General features: G+C 39.2%; 2 protein-coding genes across 3 annotated transcripts; one reads left to right on the top strand and one right to left on the bottom strand.

Annotated features, from left to right (window-relative positions):
* Positions 1 to 455: 455 nt before the first annotated feature.
* Positions 456 to 7,314, bottom strand: ctsf (cathepsin F). Its single transcript, XM_085473545.1, has 14 exons — positions 6,908 to 7,314; positions 6,184 to 6,294; positions 5,618 to 5,699; positions 4,917 to 4,978; positions 4,705 to 4,777; positions 3,807 to 3,920; positions 3,543 to 3,691; positions 3,330 to 3,426; positions 3,151 to 3,231; positions 2,907 to 3,026; positions 2,708 to 2,772; positions 1,464 to 1,554; positions 1,295 to 1,353; positions 456 to 1,062 (listed from the first exon to the last, which is right to left on the bottom strand). The coding sequence occupies exons 1-14, from the start codon at positions 7,154 to 7,156 to the stop codon at positions 988 to 990; spliced, it is 1,428 nt and encodes a 475-aa protein (XP_085329671.1). The 5' UTR covers positions 7,157 to 7,314; the 3' UTR covers positions 456 to 987.
* An 898-nt stretch (positions 7,315 to 8,212) lies between these two features.
* aup1 (AUP1 lipid droplet regulating VLDL assembly factor) lies at positions 8,213 to 19,647 on the top strand. 2 transcript variants are annotated; one of them, XM_085473513.1, is made up of 12 exons: positions 8,213 to 8,510; positions 13,070 to 13,207; positions 13,705 to 13,855; positions 14,665 to 14,846; positions 15,499 to 15,571; positions 15,688 to 15,761; positions 16,171 to 16,237; positions 16,427 to 16,529; positions 16,619 to 16,750; positions 16,915 to 17,054; positions 17,958 to 18,046; positions 19,307 to 19,647. In XM_085473513.1, the coding sequence occupies exons 1-12, from the start codon at positions 8,470 to 8,472 to the stop codon at positions 19,350 to 19,352; spliced, it is 1,236 nt and encodes a 411-aa protein (XP_085329639.1). In that variant the 5' UTR covers positions 8,213 to 8,469; the 3' UTR covers positions 19,353 to 19,647. The 2 variants fall into 2 exon arrangements, with proteins under 2 accessions (XP_085329639.1, XP_085329646.1); XM_085473520.1 differs by lacking the exon at positions 8,213 to 8,510 and adding an exon at positions 9,415 to 10,358.
* The last annotated feature ends 431 nt before the right edge of the window (positions 19,648 to 20,078 follow it).

The following is a 20,078-nucleotide window of genomic DNA, read 5'->3' as shown; positions in this document are numbered from 1 at the left end:
CCTTTATAGGCCGCTGTAGTTATTTGAAGTTAATTTTGCCTTATGGTTAAAGTTATTATATATGCACTAAATAAATTATAAAAAGTAATGCTTTAATTGTACTGTCAACCAGTTTATAGTTTCAGTGCACATGAAAAACTTTATAATAAAATAGGGCAGCACAGTTAGCACTGCTGCAAGAAGGTTCTGGGTTTGAACCCATCATTTTCTTCTTCAGCATCTGTGGGTTCTCCAGCTTCCTCCCACAGTCCAGAGACATGCACTTGGGTGAATCAGTGATTCTAAATTTCCAGTGAAAGGTTGCCTGTCTCTCTGTGTTACCCCTGTGACAGACTGTCCAGGGTTTACCTCATTTCTCCCCCATGGCAGCTGGGATAGGCTCCAGCGTCCCCCAGTGACCGTGGATTGGATAAGCAGAAGAAAATGGATAGGTAGATCATAAAATAACAAACAACTAGATTTCACACTTTTTTTTTAATTCAACTCCCATCTTTCATTTCTCACTGTTATACAGCTATTATTGCAATTACATTGCACTAAACTGAGTTTGTGCAGTAAATCACTTCAGAATCAAAGCCTTGTTTTTCAAAAACTCTTTGAAGCACATACCATCAGCTCACCACTATGAGCATGGGCTCTGTTACTGTAAGTAAAGATGACTTATAAGCTGTTACCTTAAACACATTAATTATTTTAACCAAGCTTCAGGACTAACAGAAAAAGCAGATGTAATCTTGATTTAAAATTACTGGAAAGTTTCAGTATCACATCAAAGCTAGCTTTATTAGAGCTGGTAAAACACTGGTTTGGTCTAACGGAGAAGAAACATCAGCAGGACTTCACATGTGTGCGTGTTGAGCTCTTGTGCATTCTGGATAAGTGATGATGGTGTGTGTGTGTGTGTGTGTGTGTGTGTGTGTGTGTGTGTGTGTGTGTGTGTGTGTGTGTGTGTGTGTGTGTGTGTGTGTGTGTGTGTGTGTTAGGGGTTCAGTTGACTACAGCAGATGAGCACATCTTGTTGATCCCACATGCATTGGAGCCCCTGTAGAGGTTGTAGTAACCCTGTGTGAAGGAGAAAAAACAAATTAACACTCACTCCCTCACAGCTGTACATGAACAGAACTCATTTTTTCATTATGCTATGAAACAACAGTCAGCTTTGTAAAGCCTAGTGCACGGATCAGCACTTCTATTATGAAAACGGTGCTTTATGTCGGTGATCCTCAGTCATGTAGTTGGTTTCAAATGAAAGATTTTTAGAATGATAAGTGTTCTAAAGGTCGTGCTGTCTCACCTGCTCTCCATAATCCTCCCCCCAGCTGTTTTTGATGGCCCAGAAGGGAATACCTTTACCTGAGAACACAGGGGGGAAACATTGTTGACAAACGAGGCAAAAAGATGTGTCTATGCTTTCCAGAAACTGGGCAAATATTTAAGACAAAAAAACAAAACAAAAAAATTACGTTCTCCGTATCCCACCAACAGCACAGCGTGGTCGATCATCCAGGGGTTGCAGAAAATCTTCAGAGGGTGAGATATGCCCTTCCTGTAAAACTGGAGGGAATGAAATGATATTCAAGATAATGTAAGAATAACATGTATCTTAAGATTATTATCTTTATTATCGTTTATGTCCAGTTTAGATGAATGAATGAATGAATGAATGAAACAGCTTTTTTTATTTGTCACTAGCAGGTTGTCCTGCAGCGAGATGGAAACACCCCCGACCTTACACTCATAACACAAACATCACACGGGGTTACAAGTCGGAGATCGGTAGCGTTACAGAAAAACACTGAAATGTACACAACAACGGGAAGGTACAAGAGGGAAAAAAGAGACCTCCACTCATGCTGTGCTTCCATGGTAGGAAGCTATTATTGCTATTATTTGGGCAGGAAATATGTCACTCCTGATATGATACAGTAACAATACACTGCCCATGATACTATACACATGCAAGAAAATGATCTACATACGACTTTGCTGTTTGATAAGCACCACCACCAAGTACTGACTCTGATAAGTCAAACTGGTGGGGGTTAGGAATGTTTTAATAAATCAGTAACATATAAACCAACATTACACAAGAAGGCAACGTGACATATTCTATTGATATTTTTATTCCACTCCTAGTTGACACCTCCACTGAGGAGCTGATGTTCGTTTCATTCTGGTAAAACTTTGTAGGCTTGTAGAGTGGGGTCACATTAATTTAAAACTCAGTTTCTGATTGCCATTGTTAATAATGACAATGTATTTTTATACTCTTATATAAGACAATAGAATGATAAATGGGGATTCTAACTATCACAGTATGTTTGCATCTAAATATCACATCACATTTGACCTCTGACCTCACTTTTACATTTCCATCTTAATTTCAAGCTGACCCCAAAACATCTTTAAAGAGAGGATTGTTAGAGACTGAGCTGTTTAGTTAGTCACAAATATACTTCAGTAATATTGAATAATAAGCTCAAGTTATTCGTGTCCAGTTGTTTACAAATCAGTACTTATTATTTATCACATACTCACTGATACCCTTCTCTGATTTTGACTACACTATAAACTTCTTCAAGTACCTCTAAAAAACAAAGAAAACAAAAAGAATTCATCCTCTTAAAAATAAACACTGCGCAACGACTGAGCTGCTTTGCTTCTTGTTGTTTTGAGGAGTGATTTAACTTCTTAAAAAACCTCCTACCTGCATTGCAAAAGCATTCAGAGCAACAGAGACTGGCCCATTCTCAGCCAGCCAAGCAGCAATCTCTGAGAAGGAAAAAATACAAAAATAAATCAAAATGAGTCAATTCAACAACCCTTAGTTTCAAATAGACTCACTACAGTTAGAATAAGATAAAAATCATGGACATGTCCATGCAGTTAAACCACTGTGTGCTCACCCTTCTCCTCTTTGGGCAGCTCCACGGAGCTGTTGATGTAGGCGGCCACCTTCCCGGTGGTGAAGTCACACCTCTGCTTGTGCCCGGTGTAGGAGTAGTCACTTTCAGTCTCCAGACCCCCTTAACCACACGAGGGGCAAAGATTATAAGAAAGCACTTTAAGGAAAAATCTGCTTGTGTTATCAGTAAAAACATCTCTCTGCTTTTACTTATTGCTAAACACAGAATAAAATCTTAGTTCTACCCAGCTTCTCAATAGCTTCATAAGCATTTGATGGAAGCCCGCCTCTGCACGCTTGGTCCAGCCCGTCACAGTCAACCAGCTCTGTGAAGAACAAATCAGTACTCAAGCATGTCAAGACTTTATGCTGGATTTGAAAACCCCTGATTAATTCTATCATCTGTGCTACTTTTCTGTGTCACCTTGTTCGGAAAGTGACAGCAACGTTCCATTTTTCAGGAACCACTGGCCTTCAATGTTGCCTATGACAGAAAATGCCCAGCAAGATCCACACATTCCCTGCAGGAGAAAAAAACACACTCTAATAAGCATAAAGTGGGCACGGTGTACAATTTAATCGCTACCAACAAGCTCTTTAGGGTGACCGCCCCATAATGAACTCTGTTTGTTGGCACCTGGTTCTTAACAGGACTGACAGCTCCATGATCCCTCCAATCCCAGCTGTCAGGCGAGGGGCCTTTGGCGGGAGTAGCTGGTTTCATTGGTTGATGGAGAGTCCATTGACTCAGCAGTGGGTTTAAGTATGTAGAGCGAAACTCCTCCTCTGGAGAAAAGCAGAAGGATATTTCACTTTGTTTTCTTAAGCTGAAGCAACACGTGGAAAGCAGAAGAGGCGTTCTCTCATTAGAAACTGTGGACGTGCATTCACAGTTACGTACCGGTGAGGTCGCTGAACTTGGTGACTCCATACTCAGCTGAACCTTGATCCAAAGCCTGGAGCTTCTCAGCAGTCTTCAGGTTCTCGTGGAAGATGCGCAAACGGCGGTCCACTTCTGCAAGGTGAAGGGTCAAAAGCACATATTCATAAAAGATTCTGCTTAAAAGCCTTTCATTTTTTTCATTTTCAGTTGAATTTAATTTTGTTTCTAAAGTGCGAACAAGAGAAGAGACATATCAGATGTTTAACCTGAGACATTAAATATTTCACTTTGAATTTGATGGCACCAAAATGTGTCAAAAAAGTTGGGACAGAGTAAAAAAATAAAGACTGGAAAAGTAATTGGTACTAAAAGAAAACAGTTGGCGATACATTTTGCAAGTTGCAAGTAATTGGGTTAACTGGGAACAGGTGAGTAACATGACTGGGTATAAAAAGAGCATCTTAGAGAGACGGAGGTTCACCAATCAGCAAAAAACTACATCTACAAATTGTGGAAAAATATCAGAATGTTCCCTAACAAAAAAATGTGAAGACTGTGAATATCTGATGATCTAAGGGACAGGATATCAAACGATTTAAAGAATCTGGAGAAATCTCTGAGCACAAAGGACAAGACCAAAAATAGCATTGGATGCCTGTGATTTTTAGTCCTGAGGCAGCACTGCACTAAAAACAGACATGATGATTCTATCATGGAAATCACTGCGCGGGCTCAGGCTCACTTCCTGCAATCACTGTCTGTGAACACAGTCCACTGTGCCAGCTGCAAATGCAGGCTAAAGCGCTATCATGAAAAAAGAATGTGAACATTATGAAAACATGTTCAAAAACCTGCAGCTCTGACAGGAATGTGACACAATGTCCATACGTGGTATGAATGAGATTCAGTCACTCACCCTCCTGACTGCTGTAGACTTTATTGTACTTAGTCATGAACTCTTTAAACCGGCCCAGCAGCTCCACCGACTCCTAATGCAAACACACACACAGAATCAACGACAGAAAGCCTCGATCTCAAATCTAAATCGATTAGAACAGTTTAAACAAACAAGCAGACAGGCAGATAAAACCACAGGCCTGTAGCTGTAGAGCCTGACATTAATTTTACCTCCAGAGGCTGGCTGGTGGATGGATCCTCTACCTTGTTGCTCTCTTCTACTTCAAATTCAACTGATAAGAGAAATGAAACACAGGAAGACAATGGGAAGTGTGAGAGTATTTAACACTTAAATCAGTCAGTCAAACTGTCATGCAGGTTGCTGCAATTCACAATTTTCACGGACGATTTTCAAGCTGATAAATATGACAGAAAGAAACAACAAAAATACAAAAAACAACATAAAATCAACATATTTGCAACATCAAATGCAAAAATGTCAATTTCTCCTTTGTTCAACCTTCCACCTCATTTATCTCTTTGTAAAACAAGCATGTAAAAAAAAATCTCATGGCCTGACTGGCTGATGTGGGTTGCTAGGAAAGTTCACTGACAATCAGTAGAAATAAATGCATTTTAAAAGGAGTTTTCTCTATATGTGGTCAGAAATATCATGATTAAGTTATTATCATAGAACAGAAATGCTGAACTCTTTTATTGTGTTTTTTGGGGGGTAAAAAAGGTCTAAAAAATACTTGTTGATGTGTTTTTGGATGATAAGATAATCAGTGTATTTTTAACAGCACTGTAAGAGAAGACCAAGTGAGCCGCAACTATGGTGTTCAGCTATAAATGTCTACCATATGACTTCCATAATGGGTGGTTGTGAATCTTAAATGTTGGATGATGAGTCTGTTTGGCTGCTGACTGACCTTTGGGCTGGCACTTCTGTTTGAGCAAGGTTGACGCCCCCTGCCAAGGGATGTCCCACACCTCGAAGACGCAGACTTCTGTCTGAGACATAAAAACAAAAATAAATTAGAGGAAAAGCGATAACAGCTGTTATGTGTAGGTTTGGGTCTCTTGTAAAAAGCCCCATTTATAGATTTACTTATAACTTAGATATTTTTAGTTGGGAAGAAAACAGGAACAAAGAAAAAAAAAGAGTCAATACTGTAAATGAATGCAAGCGTGAATGAGGCATAAGAGAGATCACTCCAAGTCAAGGTTGAGTCACAAGATCAAAACCAGCAAAACTGGCGCAATAAAAAAAATCAATACACAGCTGGACACACACACACACACACACACACACACACACACACACACACACAGAGCTTTTTTTCTCTTAAATATAAACTCATATAACACATTCTCTCTGCTTCTTAATTTTTATCACAAGAGCTATCTCTCTCTCTCTCTCTCTCTCTCTCTCTCTCTCACACACACACACGCGCGCGCGCGCGCGCGCGCACGCACACGCACACACACAACCTACCTTGAGTTGATTTAACTCGGGATAGAAGTCACATGTCCTGAGCATGGTGGACTTCTTACATTGAGTGTTACTCAGCTCCACTGTTAAAGTGTAACGGATCCCTTTAACCAGCTGGAATACAGATGAACACACAAACATTCGGACATTTTTAATTTAAAGACACAAAATCTTGGTATAAATAAAGATTTTTATTTAGACGTGGTATAAAATATAATGCGTGTTATTGTTTTATGGGCGCTCGTTATGCTCCAAACAAGCCACACTGCGGAGACATTGTTAATTTAAAGTCAAGGACATAACTTCCGGCTGCAATAAACCGCGCATAAAATCTTATCTTGAACGCTTGAGAATAAAAATAGGTAAAATAAAATAATAAATGCTGTTCTCCAAGTTGAAACCTCTTGAAATTTTTAAATAAATAGGAATACATGTTTGTTTGTTTTTTGTTTAAGCATAATCTAATCCCTTGCTGACCAGCGCAGCAAAGACGTTTACGCTATTACTTTGAAGGTACGTCGCCCCTTTTTCCGGCCTGTGTTTAGCTAAAATGACGACCCTCCAGCAGCGCACTTGTTTACAAAAAACCGAGCATACACAACGCTTATTACAATGAGATAAATCGACAAACAATACTTTAACCGTTCTTTGCAAGTCCACTAGAAGACCAAAATATGTTGAATAAATATTATGAAATCAGAAGGAAAGCCACCAATAATAATTATACCTGTTTGTTGGCAGAGATGACCCGGCTGACTCTGCGGAGATGCATCGCATTGGAGACCCGGTTGTATCGCTCCTCTGCAAAGGCCAGAGCCTTCTTAAGACCCGGGTCGGACTCGTGGACCCGGATAGAAGAGCCGGGGGGCCCTAAGAGAGGCCGGTCGAGGTCCTCACCGAGTCCGACAACCGAGCCCAGCAAAACGGCCACGGACAGCCACTGGATTAGCGGGCAACAGCGCAATATGACCACCATGTTTGCCCCGGGTGTTGTCACCGACTGAAAGGACCGATGTCCAGTCTGCGCTCACTTAAATAACAGCCGTGTTTGTTTTCTTCACACAAAAATCGATTTTCAGTTAAGCAGCGATTATACAAGAGGCTATTACCAAACAAATCTGAGAGGCTGTAGGCGGAGACTGAGCTTTTATGGGGGGCGTGTTCATGATAATTCCCATATTTATTATTCAGGCAGGGCTGTCGCTGATCGGTCTGTAGGCAGCAGTTGTCTTTCAGGCTTTCTGAAGCTGTGGTTTGGATATTAGGCTGATATTCGCTCACTTCAGTCCAGTCGTTGTGCCTGATCATTTTCAGATTATATTGTTTTTCGTTTGTTTGTTTGTTAAGGTACCTGGCACTGACCTATGAATCATTCGAGCATTCAAGAGATGAAACAGGGTGGTGCCTGCACTTCACAGACAACTTAGCAAAGAACCAAACAGCTATTAGTGGAGGTTCTGTCACCGTTTGGTGCTGCATTTCAGCCAGTGGTGTTTCAAGCTCTTTAGAGTTGTACAAACTCTGGTTTTGCCTTATATACTGTATTTACACATATATTTGCACATGTTTCAATAAATGGCTACACTTTCCCCCCTAAACTGCTGACTATAAACACAGTAAAAAAGAAAAGAGGGGCGACTAAAGACGTTCAGCTCATCATTGGAATAAATAAATAGATTCATTAAAATAAAATGGTAACATTACATACTACGTTTCCTGCAAATTAAAATTGATCAGATTTCGCCACTAGAGGTAGACAAAATACTATAACATTTTACCAGCGTTTCCTTTAGGGGACGTCTTTAGTGCTCCTTTATTTTTTTCTGCTGCTCTTTTATTATGAAAGTATCGCACCTGACACTCCGATAAAGATGAACACACAGTTATAGATTACATGAAATCATGAAAGTAATTGAAGTGTTGGTTACAAAGACTCCCAGTTTATACACTTCTGTAGAATTTAGAAACGAGTATTATTTATATAAATTTACTTTTGTAGAGATGGCGCTTTTATTCTAGGGGATTCTAACAACGGACCGGAAGTGGTGTCGTGCCGACTGAAGCCATTATCTGTGCTAGCGCTATTTAACCACAAAGCTAACATTTTAAAGTCGCGTACTTAAGCGGTCTGAAAAGGCTGTACTATAATCTAACTGTCTCCTTAAAGCTACCCAGTTTCCAGTTTACCCACCGCATGACAGAGGTGCAGTCGTGAAAGTAATGACTAATTTATATTTAGGGGTCAGGTTGTATTTTTAGCATTAGCCTCTGAAGGTCTGACTGGCAGACATGGAGACTCGGGGAATTGAAGACATGTTTGACTTTCGTCGGTAAGTCAGCTAACTGCTAAGTAGTGTAAACTGCTCGGTTAACCTTCACTTAGCGCTAATTAGCGCAATAAGCGTTGAAGAAATACACAGAGGATATGGCGTCGACGACGTTTATTATCGGGCAGCTAACCAGTATAGTAGAAGATGTATTAAATAATCTGGAAAACATGCAGCTAGATAGCCGATACTGGCAACGTTATAGTAAACAAGTCATGGATAGCGTTTGACATGAAACCTTGTCCAGTGCTAATTTTAATAAGCACGCCGATCAGTTGCAGCATGAAATGCGTATTCACTGCTTGCCTTGTGACAACGAAGAGTGAAGTTTAAGAGACTTAAATTTTTTTGATCTAGACGCAAAAGTCAGATTATATCTGAGCGCGTGTAAAGGGGAGAAAATAACTGACAGCAAAAGTAGCTGTCGTTGTGTACTTCAATACTAAAGTGTTTTTGACTTGAATAGAGGGCGGACATGAGGCCTGTAGACAGTGGTAATGACGACTAGAGCGTTTATGAGGTTTCGAAATGTTCTCTAGCGCTTGACTGCAGAGGGAATCGAGTAGTGACACGTGTAATATTGGTAAAAACGCTGAAACAAAAGCAGCTCTAACTCTGCAATTGGTTTTCATAACGTGTGTACAGTACTGTGCCTCGAGCCACCTTTCATAGCGTCAGACTTGATTGTAATTTTTTTTTAAGTGGTCTTGAGCATCGGTTCTCCAGGATTTCTGAAGGTCTTTCAACGTTATTATTTAGACTCTTGCTGCCTTTTCACTCATTTTCAGTCCAGTCCTTGTAACGGACCACTTAACACTGATCTATGATTCATTCAGGAATTAAAACAGTGTTGTGTCTACACATAGCAGACAGCTTGGCAAAAAAAACAATGTTAAGTTACTTTGTTATCAGCAGTCTGTCACAAAAACATAAAGATAAAAGTTTGACAGATGTAATATAATACTTTTGTCACAACAAGGTGATTCCCAAAGTGCTATTTGCTGAAAATTTGGCATATTGCAGTAACATATTGCAGCACACTATAGTGTGCAGTGTCCAGTTAATTTGTTTTTAGGAAACTGGATAAGGGGAGGACAAAAGAATTGGCAGTGCTTTAAAAATTATCAACAGCAGATGAGCCAGTAAAAGTCATGTCACAGGACCTGAAAGATGCATCTGGCCCTGCAGTTGACCCAAACAACAAAAAGCACCTAATGCAAGGGATGATGTTGTATCTTTACATAACAGAAAACTTGGTAACAAAAACAAGTAATTTTACATTGTATCTTTTGGCACTTTTTTACTTGCAGTCTATAAAAGAAAAAAACTATAAAATGTTCCCATTTCTTTAGTTGAATCTGTGAAAAATGTCAAAAATAACAGTTTGGCAGATGTCGAATAATATGTTTTCTAGAAAAAGGTGATTCTCCTCAAATTTTCATGCCGAGATCTGCTAGCATGAAAATATGAGGAAACTGGACAAGAGGGGGACAGATGAAGTGGTTGGCTTAAAAAAAATTATCTACGGCAAGTGTCTGAAAGTCATGTCCTTGAGAAACAGGAAACAGTCCTTAAGAAACAGGGAAAAAAATCTGCCATAGACCTGACAGGACCTGAGAGATACATCTGCCCCTTTAGTTAATCCAGCTACTGTTCACTGAAGACTCATTGGAAATGGTCTCAGTCTAAGGGTCACTGTCAAGAAGCCTTTTTTTAAGGAAGGGAAAAGAGGAGAAAAGGATGAAGTATGAAAATTACACAAGATCAGTGGAGGACAGCGGGATGATGGAGTAATGAATCCACGTTTTTGGTTCAACTCCTCTTCAGTATGAACAGGAAAGAATTACAACAGTGAGTGTCTGCAGCCACATGAAAAACACAGTAAAAACATACCTGAATAGAAAAGCACAAATTGGAATACGATCAAGTAGAGCTGGGCGATATAAGATTTTTTTCATATCACGATATGTTTTTTTCATTTCAGGCGATAACGATATCTATCACGATATAAGCCAAATAACTATATTTGTAAGATTTAAATGTGCCGTTGCTCACAAGTAAAATGTGAAATAATCAGCAGCTTGTTTTGATTTAAATATTTATTTCCCATAAGTTCAACAGGGTAGATGTACTTAAGGAACATGAGACTTTTTCAGATAAATAAAGGCAAATATTGCAAACTACACAAAAGGCAGCCGCTAAAGTGTTTAAGTTTCAAAATAGAACAAACGAAACAGACTAAATTGTCGATTCCACTTAGAAACAAAATATTAATTCTAAAAATAAATCTTAGTTTGTTACAGAAAAACAGACAAAATTGACTAACTTTTGTCAATATCAAATAAACTGAGAACTAAAAGAAAATTCTCAATCTCTCCTTGTTGTATAGCTTAGCTTTTCAAACAGTTTTAACAGTTACTGTAGTCTGACAAAAGCCGAATGACGAATTAGCGCTTCCAGTCAGAGATTGAGCATGCACCGCTTTATTGTATTTCCAGACTTGCTTTCGGCACAATTTAACGTGCGCGCTACTGTTTTTGTCAGACTTGAAATAGCCGAAATACCTTCACATTACGGAACTTCTATGGCTCTTCCGTTCGACAATCTCTCCGGCATTGGAACCATCATCTGTTTCCTCTTCGGTAACCTTCGGTCACGCTCGGTTGATTTTTCTAGTCGGCACACTCATTTCCTCCGTTACCCGGGCGGCACCGCTGCTTCCCAAACAAATACACATGTGCGGCTTGGCACTTGTGCTGTACGTAACAAGTCATGTGACGTGACGCTGCGGCTGTGATTGGTTCGGCTCTGCGCTACTTAATTTGAATTGTCTGTTCTTTTTCTTTTCTTTTTTTTTTTTTAAGAGGACAAGAGCGGTGAGGTCTATCGCATTAGTTTAATTTTTCTATCGAGAAAAAGTTAGTTTCGCAATACATATCGTTATCGTTCTATCGCCCAGCTCTACCATCAAGCATGAATTTGCCTCCACAGACCCCAGACCTCAACACTATTCTAGAAGTGATGGTTCAGCTTGACAGAGAGAAGAGCTTTGAATGTCATCCTAGAAGATTGGAAAACAATAGGAAAGCTTGGAATTGTACAAACTCTGTTTTTGATTTACGTACTGGATTTCAGTGTGTGTTTGAACATGTTGCAATAAATACCTGCACCTATAACTAGGGATGGGTATCGAAAACCGGTTCTTGTTGAGAACCTTGGAATTGTTTGCCATTTTTGCCAATGATTCCCTTATCGATTCCAGTCGCCCCGAATGACGTCACTACGTTGCGGCGCGTCATTTACCTGGCAGGAAACACGGCGGCTCAAACGCTCAAAAGTTTGGTCATACTTTACGAGAACGGATGACAACAGGGCAACTTGCAAAGTAGATATTTCATTTAAGGGAGGAAACACTACGAATATGCAAAAGCATTTGCTCACAAAACACGCGATGACCTTAAATGAATGTCGTGTTTTTAATTCCATTCTGGACTCGTGAATCTCAACCCAGCAGCAGCGGTAACGTTTGCACGTCCTCTCCCGTTAATGCGGCAGGTAAATAATCAACTAACAGTGCATATTATGTTAGCAGAGTCTGGCTCAGATGCTGGCAGTTCTCGCTGCTGTCTACCGGTAGCGTCTCCTTTCAGGCCAGGATAGACAAATGTCACCGAGCAGTGACTAAGTTTGTGGTCAAAGGCTTGCACCCATTTGCCACAGCAGATGCCCAAGATTTTCGGAATGTGTTTAATTGTAGGCAGGGACATTACTGGATATTCTTGTGTAATTGCTACAGAATAATTTATGTTACACTTTGTTATTGCTACAGAAGAATATTTATTTTATTATTTTACGTTTACAATTTTTTTTTTTTTCCTGGGGACCCTGTGACACCCCATCGAAGAGCCGTAGGCTGGATCTCTTAAAATCTTACTGTTGGGTTTGTAAGGCCATGTTACTCCTAAATTTCTATCTTGTTCAAAGAGAAAATGTAAAACAAAGTTCTAAGCTAATCGACCTTAGTGTTCTCCTTTTTTAAAAAGAATCGATAAAGAATCGAATCGTTAAATAGAATCGAAAATGGAATCGGAATCGTGAAAATCTTATCAATACCCATCCCTACCTATAACCATTTCGTATCAAAACATAAACAGATTATGGATGGCTCTTTTTCACAGTATTGTATCATTGGATATCATTGCATAGTTGAATAACAATAGAGTGAAATGGTTAAACTCTGATGTGAGTTCATGCTATGGCTCAGTGCACATTTATCCAGTAATAAAAGGAAGAAGATCAGTAGGTTGTGAAAGATGCTGTCATTCAAATCACAGAACGGTATTTTTGAGGCTGATGGTGAGGTGTATATTTTGAAATTGGGAAATAAAAAAGGGCTAAAAATGTGTTGGTTCATTTGAAATATAATCGGCACAGGATAAAGCAATCTTGCTACAGCTCCCCTGGAAATCACTTAAATTCTCTAATTTACATTTAGATTTGTTTTTCTTTTGTGTTTTCTATTCCAAATGTCATTTTTTTGATTCTGCTCTGTTTTTGTGCAGGTTTCCCAAAGATGCTGTCGTTCTTCTGCTGTTGCTGATTTACTTTCCAGTCGGCATTTCTTTAATGTTCATACGTATTTTTATTGGTGTTCATGTGTTCCTGGTCAGCTGTGCACTTCCAGAGAGTTTTATAAGAAGGCAAGTGTTGAAAAAGTGTTCCAATACCACATTTTACTGTCAGCGGTAACCAAATCTGTAGCTGAGTCGTCTTGTGTGTCACTTGTAATCATGTTTGTGTGTGTGTGTGACAATAATGACTGAGGTGAAATTGTAGTATAAGGGATAACAATAGCAGTTAATGCTAACACACATGGCATCTGTGCCATTAAAATAACTGTAATTTTTTGTCAGAGTTTATTCACTTTAACCACAGTAAATACTACTGAGGCCAGTGGAAGGTAATTGTACTTTGCACACTGTAATTTTAGTTTGAAGAAAGGTGGTGACTGCATGATTAAAGAACCAAAGCATGTACATGCCCTGGAGGCTATAAGAGCAGTTAAGAAAAAAGATATTTGTACGTATTGCATATTGTGGTAAATTATACACGCAGTGTTACACTATTGAGGACTATCCTGTTGCCAAATATGTTAAAATGCTGACATCATGTTTGTTTGTTTTTTCTTTGCTTCTAGATTTGTTGTGAGGGTTATGTGCTCGGTGCTGGGGATGCATGTGAGACAGAAAAATCCCCGCTCCAGAGACAAAAACACCAAGCTGTACATATGCAATCATGTGACAGAGTTTGACCACAACATTATCAACCTCCTGACCCCCTGCAGCACAGTGAGTGCTTGGCTTAAACGTTTTTCCTGACTCAACCGTGTCATGCAGCATATTTTACACATTCAGGGATTCAGTGTAATATATCAGTGTGCTGATTGCATCAGTACCCTCCTATTAACAAATCTATGGTGACATCATTGCATTACATGGCTTGGACATAAATACAATTTGACACTACATGCAGTCCTGTGAAGAAGAAAGTTTTCAGTTGTCTGCATTCCATTATAACTTTTGTAGGAATTAAGCTGGTAATTAGCAGTCAGGTAACTTTAATCAAATGCACTTGATGCGCTGTGAGCACCTCTATAAAAGCAGAGGTGTTTGGCAGTTTGCTGGTCTGGAGCATTCAGATATGTGTCTTTCTAGGAGTGGACGTCCCAGCAAATTCACCCCATGCTCAGTCTCTCTGACCACTGCATGGTCAATGAGTCGACCGTGAACTCCTCTGTATACCAAAGTATTCTAGAGTCAAATGTGAGGCCATCTGTCTGACAGCTAAAGCTTGGTCCAAATTTGGTTATGCAACAGGACAATGATCCCAGGCACAGGAACAAATCTCTAACAGATATACTGAAAAATTCAGTTCTCAAGGTGTTGCAATGCACCTTAATCTCAGTGAAATGCTGTGACAGGACCCTGAGAGAGCTGTGCGTGGAGGCAAGATTGTGCTGGTGCATTAACACATGTTATAATATACCTGATCTATTCTCAAGGTCTGTCAGTTGAAAAAAGAAGATCCTGTGTACTTTAATGTATTTTAAATATAGTAAATATGTGGTGAATTTGACCCGTCTCTTTCTGCCTATCAGCCCCAGTTAGATGGCTCCACAGGCTTTGTGTGCTGGGCCAGAGGCTTCATGGAAATCCATGCAGGCTCCGGAGCCATAGGAGAGTCTCTGCAGAGTTACTGCTCTGCTGAAGGCACCACACCTTTGCTCCTGTTTCCTGAAGAGGACACCACAAATGGCCGCGCCGGTCTTCTCAAATTCAGGTGACGTTTGTACACATGTTACTGTACGGTAATAAACAAGAACTCTCCGATAACACAGCAAGTGTTTGCAATTCATCAGCACCCTGGGACGGTTTTGGCCTCTTACCCATACCCAGTGATTTAATGCAGCCAGCGACAAATTATCATCCCTCTTTCATGGCACATTGAGATAGAGATGAATTACTTTGGCGGTTGAGTCTCCCCCACTAATTTCCCTCTAGAGTTGTAGGGAAATTAGTGCAAGGAAGTGAAAACAGCTGCTAAATTGATTCATTTCTATAGTTAATTCGAGTAAGACTGAAACAAGTGTACTGTATCCTCAGTGGAGATGCACATGAAAACCAGAGAAGCTGGGAGTTGCACTTTATAATGAGGTTGTGATTATTGCCATGCTTTTCTTTACAGTCTCTGATACTCTTCTTTTACTGGAACCTAACGCAGACTCTTAGGCTGCGCCTCCTTTGTGCCATGTCAGAATCACCCGTTCACTATGTTGCTGATGCTAACTACCAAAGGCATTGGCCTTTAAATGCTTAGCTGACTAATTGCACATATCCTGAATGTCTTTAACAATAAAATCAATTGTTATTGGCTCACAGCACAAAGCCAACCAGCTACTATATTAAATATCTATATATGTTTTTTCTCTCAGCTCCTGGCCTTTCTCACTGACTGAATCCATCCAACCTGTGGCCTTACGGGTGACCAGACCGTTGATCTCTTTGGTAAAGTCATTTGAACTCACATTTAGAATGAAAGTGACATTTAAAAGAGCTGATGAAATGATCTGACTGCACACCAAAGTAATCTAACAACACGATTACCTCCTGTCTGTACACAGAGCACACCGGAGTCCAGCTGGCTGACGGAGCTCTTATGGACATTTTTTGTTCCATGGACAGTGTATCATGTAAGGTACTAAATAATTTGTGTCATTATTTCTATCTTTTTCTGCAGCCACATTTTTCACAATGTAGGTCTCATTTCTTTTACCCTAACCTGGTTTTGTGGAGATTGTTATGTAAAATCCAAAAAACACAAAAAACTGTGAATTTTTGGCACAAACTACCCTCCTCAGGCTCATGCTCCTGCCAGGACTTCTGATTAATGAATGTGCATTTCAAAATCATATTGCTTTCATGAGCAAGTTTTTTGTTTGTTTTGTTTTTTTTGTTTTTTTGTTTTGTTTTTTTGTTTTTTGTTTTGGTTGGTTTTTTTGGTCTGAGTTTTTGAAAAGACCTTCTATTGATTCTTAGTATTTCTGTTGCTCTAATTGTTCAGATTGTCTTCTTAGCATTGCTTTTTTGTTTCGTTTCCATCCCAGTTGGCTCCCAACAGTATCCAGACAAGATGGCGAGTCGACACAGGAGTTTGCCAACAAAGTCCAGGAGGTAAGAACAGCGTGTGCCACTTGGATGCACATGAGTTATATTTGTAATTGTAAAAACAAATATGCGTGTGTGTGATATGTGTAAGAGTTATGAAGCCTTGCACCTGTACACAGATCTTTGTTGTTGTGTTGCAAAACGTCATGCATAGCAGATGTAGTTCCCACTTTCTGCTTGTGTGTTTTTGTTTAGCTGCTAGCTGCTGAGCTTGGCTTGGTCGCCACCAAAATCACTAAAGCTGATAAAGCAGAGCACATCAAAAGGACAAGACACATTGTTCCACAAACAACCACAAGTAAGTCGGTCACATGATTCAACATCAACTCTGTCCATGTGGGAGATTCAGCTGATTGGAGGTTTGTTTGTTTTGTTTTTTAAATGTAGGTGTAACACCTGGTTCTATTGGGCTTGGATTCATGAGTTTGGGCACAGATGACCGCAGGATTGCTAAGATGGCTCAGCAGGTGAAGGACGTGTTGCCCCATGTTCCACTGAATGTCATCACAAAGGATTTAGGTACACTTACATTTGGCTACCACATCTATTTTCTTGGAATACACTTTTATGTTCATTCTGCACCTGAGCTCTTCTGTCACACTTTCACTTTGTAAGAAGTCCTTTAAAAAGAATGATAGATTCATTTGCCATGCACTAACAGTTGTTCTTTTTATTGTGTATAGCAAAAACCAATTGTGTTGACACCACCATTACAAATCTGCTGGAGAACAAGGAGGAAACATCAATGGAAGCAGCGGGGATCTCGACTTTTGGCCCTTCCAAGATCAGCTCCTATTCTTCTGGTCCTGCTTCCACCTTAAAGGTTTGATAAGGCCTGTTTCCTAGAATTTAACCAGACAATTTGAAGTTATAGAGCACATCTGATTAATTTACGGGTCAATATCATTGACTGATATAAGCTACTTGGTGATCTGTTGGTATCTGCATTTGTAATAGTCATAAACAACATTTTTAAAAAGTAAAGAAAGAACAGGAGAAACAGCCTTCAGTGATGTTATGAATGTTGAAATTGCAAAGTTTGCCCATCACAGGGCGCTCTGCAACTCCCCTGTTGGCACACCACAAACACAACAACCAGCTTGTAAAGTCAGGAAGACTGTAAACGGGCAACTAAGGAACTACATCTAACAAATGTTAATCTGTTTGCGTTTGATGCATCTGAAAGAAAAACATGATAAGAGGACAACCTGTCAAATTTAAATCATTTAATTATTGGTACCAGGCAAAAAAGTCACGTATTTGTCAGGCTCTAATAAGTTGGGTAAAAAATTATTATTTATGAAGTGATACCGAAAAGGTCCATAAAAGGCACAAGCTGTCCAGAGGTGTACGAGAAGATGATCTTGATCTTTTGATCTCATAAGCTCCATATCAGTGTCTTTTTATCACACTATTTACCTTACATTTTAGCTGCACTGCATGATAATAATCACTAAGATATTATTTATAGTAAAGGAGCCCAATATGCAGTCGGTCCATCACATGCTGTCAAAATCAGTGAGACGTGAAGCGGCCGTCTCCTTATTTTTTAAGACTGCACATCCCAGACCCTCAGATACATCCGTACAATATAATGAGCCCTAGTGTCTTCTGTTAGTTTTGGCTTATCTGTGTACATGAATGTTAATAAGAATATCTGTTTTTTGCAGTTTTTTTTTTTTGTTTTTTTTTTGTTTTTTTAATTCCATTTTGTTTTTATTCATAGCCTGCTGCCAAAACTTTTGGGAAATCACCAACCGACAGACATTTGTCTCTCCAAGAAAGAAAAGAAGCGCTGTATAACTTTGCACGAAGGTGAGTTTTTCTAGTAACTATTATCTTTACTGCTTTAAGCAAGTGTTTCTGGACTTTGTAATAATACCCCATGACAGTTCAGTTCATCTTAATAAGAGACCTGAGAGAGCAGCCAAAGCTGTTTGGTTGTTCGTTGTTCAGGGCTGAGAAGTTATGCAACATTCATTTGATTTGAGATTTTCTTGCTTTGGGTTGAGTGTGTTGTTCATTTCTGATTCTTCACAGTATTCGAGCAACACCAAGCACAGATCGTATGCAAAACAGAAAGTGTCTTTACAAATTTAAATTCCACAACTTTGTTTTGACAAACAACATCCACATCTCTAAACTCAATTTTGGAGAACAAATTGTCAACAAACGGTACCTGGCAAAACCTACGGCGGAAAGACACTGATGAACACGGTGAAGCATTAGCATAATTTTATTTATAGTCTAATAAAAGCCAGAGGGATGACTCCAAATGAATGCTAACTTTGTTGTGAGTCTGCTGGATTTTCTCATGAGTGCAGCTGTGTCCAAACACATCTGCTATACAAACTTTGTGTTGTGGTAATAGGTTAGTATTTTGTTAAAGGTTGTTGTGCTGCCCCCATGTGGCTGAAAATACATCAGTGCATTTTTTTTAAATAAAGGTAATAAAGCTGGAAATCGTAAGAGAAGAAATCTTATGTGAGCATTGGTGTCAATTGTAGCACTAAATGTTTTGGTAACTATGTAAGCAATGACTGAGTATGTCAGTGCCATTACCCTTTTTTTTTTTTTTTTAAACTTGTGAGACTGAGGTTTTAGCTTGCTCTGAGCTCGGACGTGCGTGTCCAGTGATTTTATTTATTGCTTGAGCCGATTTAATGTAAGTTTGCTTGGCAAACATGATCTCTGGATGGTGGGGCATGAGATGAGCTCTCTTGTTTGTCGTATTACCAGAGTATTTGAATTTATTTAAATATAGATATTTGATGCGCCTGATGAACATGCAAAATATCAAGATAATAAAATACTGTCGTGGTGCTGAATCAAATTTTTTTTTTTTTTTTTTTTTTTTTTTTTTTTTTCTTCTCTCTCTCCCTTCACGCCACTATTACCTAAAAGTCAAAATAATTTGGCATGAGCGTGGTCTTAGACCCTAATAAGAGCACAACTGTACAATCACAGTGAGTCTGGACGTGTCAGAGTTGCATCTGTAGTTGTGTTTATTAAACTTTTATGATGCTAAATAAAAGCTGTATTTAATCTTTTTCTTTTCCTTTTCCCTTCTTCCAGACGCTACATTGAAAAGCATGGATTGGAGCAGGAAGACGGTCACTGAACAGTCTGGGTCAAGCAATTATGGAAAGAAGCATATTCACGTTGCATAGCTGTCTGATTTGAATGATGATTTTATATTTCCCCAAACAGTTCTGTTGACAAAAAGGATTTTGTTCTTACGTATTCAGGACATGTATAAGTTCATGGAATGGTGATTATGCATGTGTTCAGTTTTTCATTCTGGCTGATACATAATTTTGATAACAGTTTGTATTACAATCCACTGACTGTGAATCATCTATTTATTTTTATAATGTCCAGAGTTGTTGATGGAAATAAACCTCTGCTTGACCTTGCTTTAATGAAATGATTTCACATCCATGTGTTGTCAAGAGTTTGGCATGTGATTAAGAGGCCCCAGGTTTTGGCAAGTAAAGTGAAATTTGACTTCCAGTTGCATGACATTTGTATTTTAATAGTTTTATGTTTTTTCTATTCTCCAAATATATGTCAACCAAATCCTGCCATAAGAGGGAGCCAGAACATGGTGAACCTCGGCAGTCCTATAGACACAGCAGGAATCTAGAAACTAGTGGATGGTGTATTTTAATTAATGTGAACATTTAACTGATGAACACACACAGTTACAACTCCATCAGAAATTTAAAAGTCAGATGAGTTGTAACAGGTTGAAAACAAACATCCATAAACTGAGACTAAACTGTGACATGAAGACCAGCTGGAACAGCCACTGTGGGATTTGATAACTGAAAAGGTAGAAAAACCA

Source organism: Copadichromis virginalis, linkage group LG2 (assembly GCF_057382275.1).
Source record: "Copadichromis virginalis isolate Kocher_CV1m ecotype Utaka linkage group LG2, C_Virginalis_male_GT1.1, whole genome shotgun sequence".
Classification (NCBI taxonomy): domain Eukaryota; kingdom Metazoa; phylum Chordata; class Actinopteri; order Cichliformes; family Cichlidae; genus Copadichromis; species Copadichromis virginalis.
The sequence above is the reverse complement of the archived record's forward strand: the minus strand, read 5'-3'. Positions and strand labels throughout refer to the sequence as shown.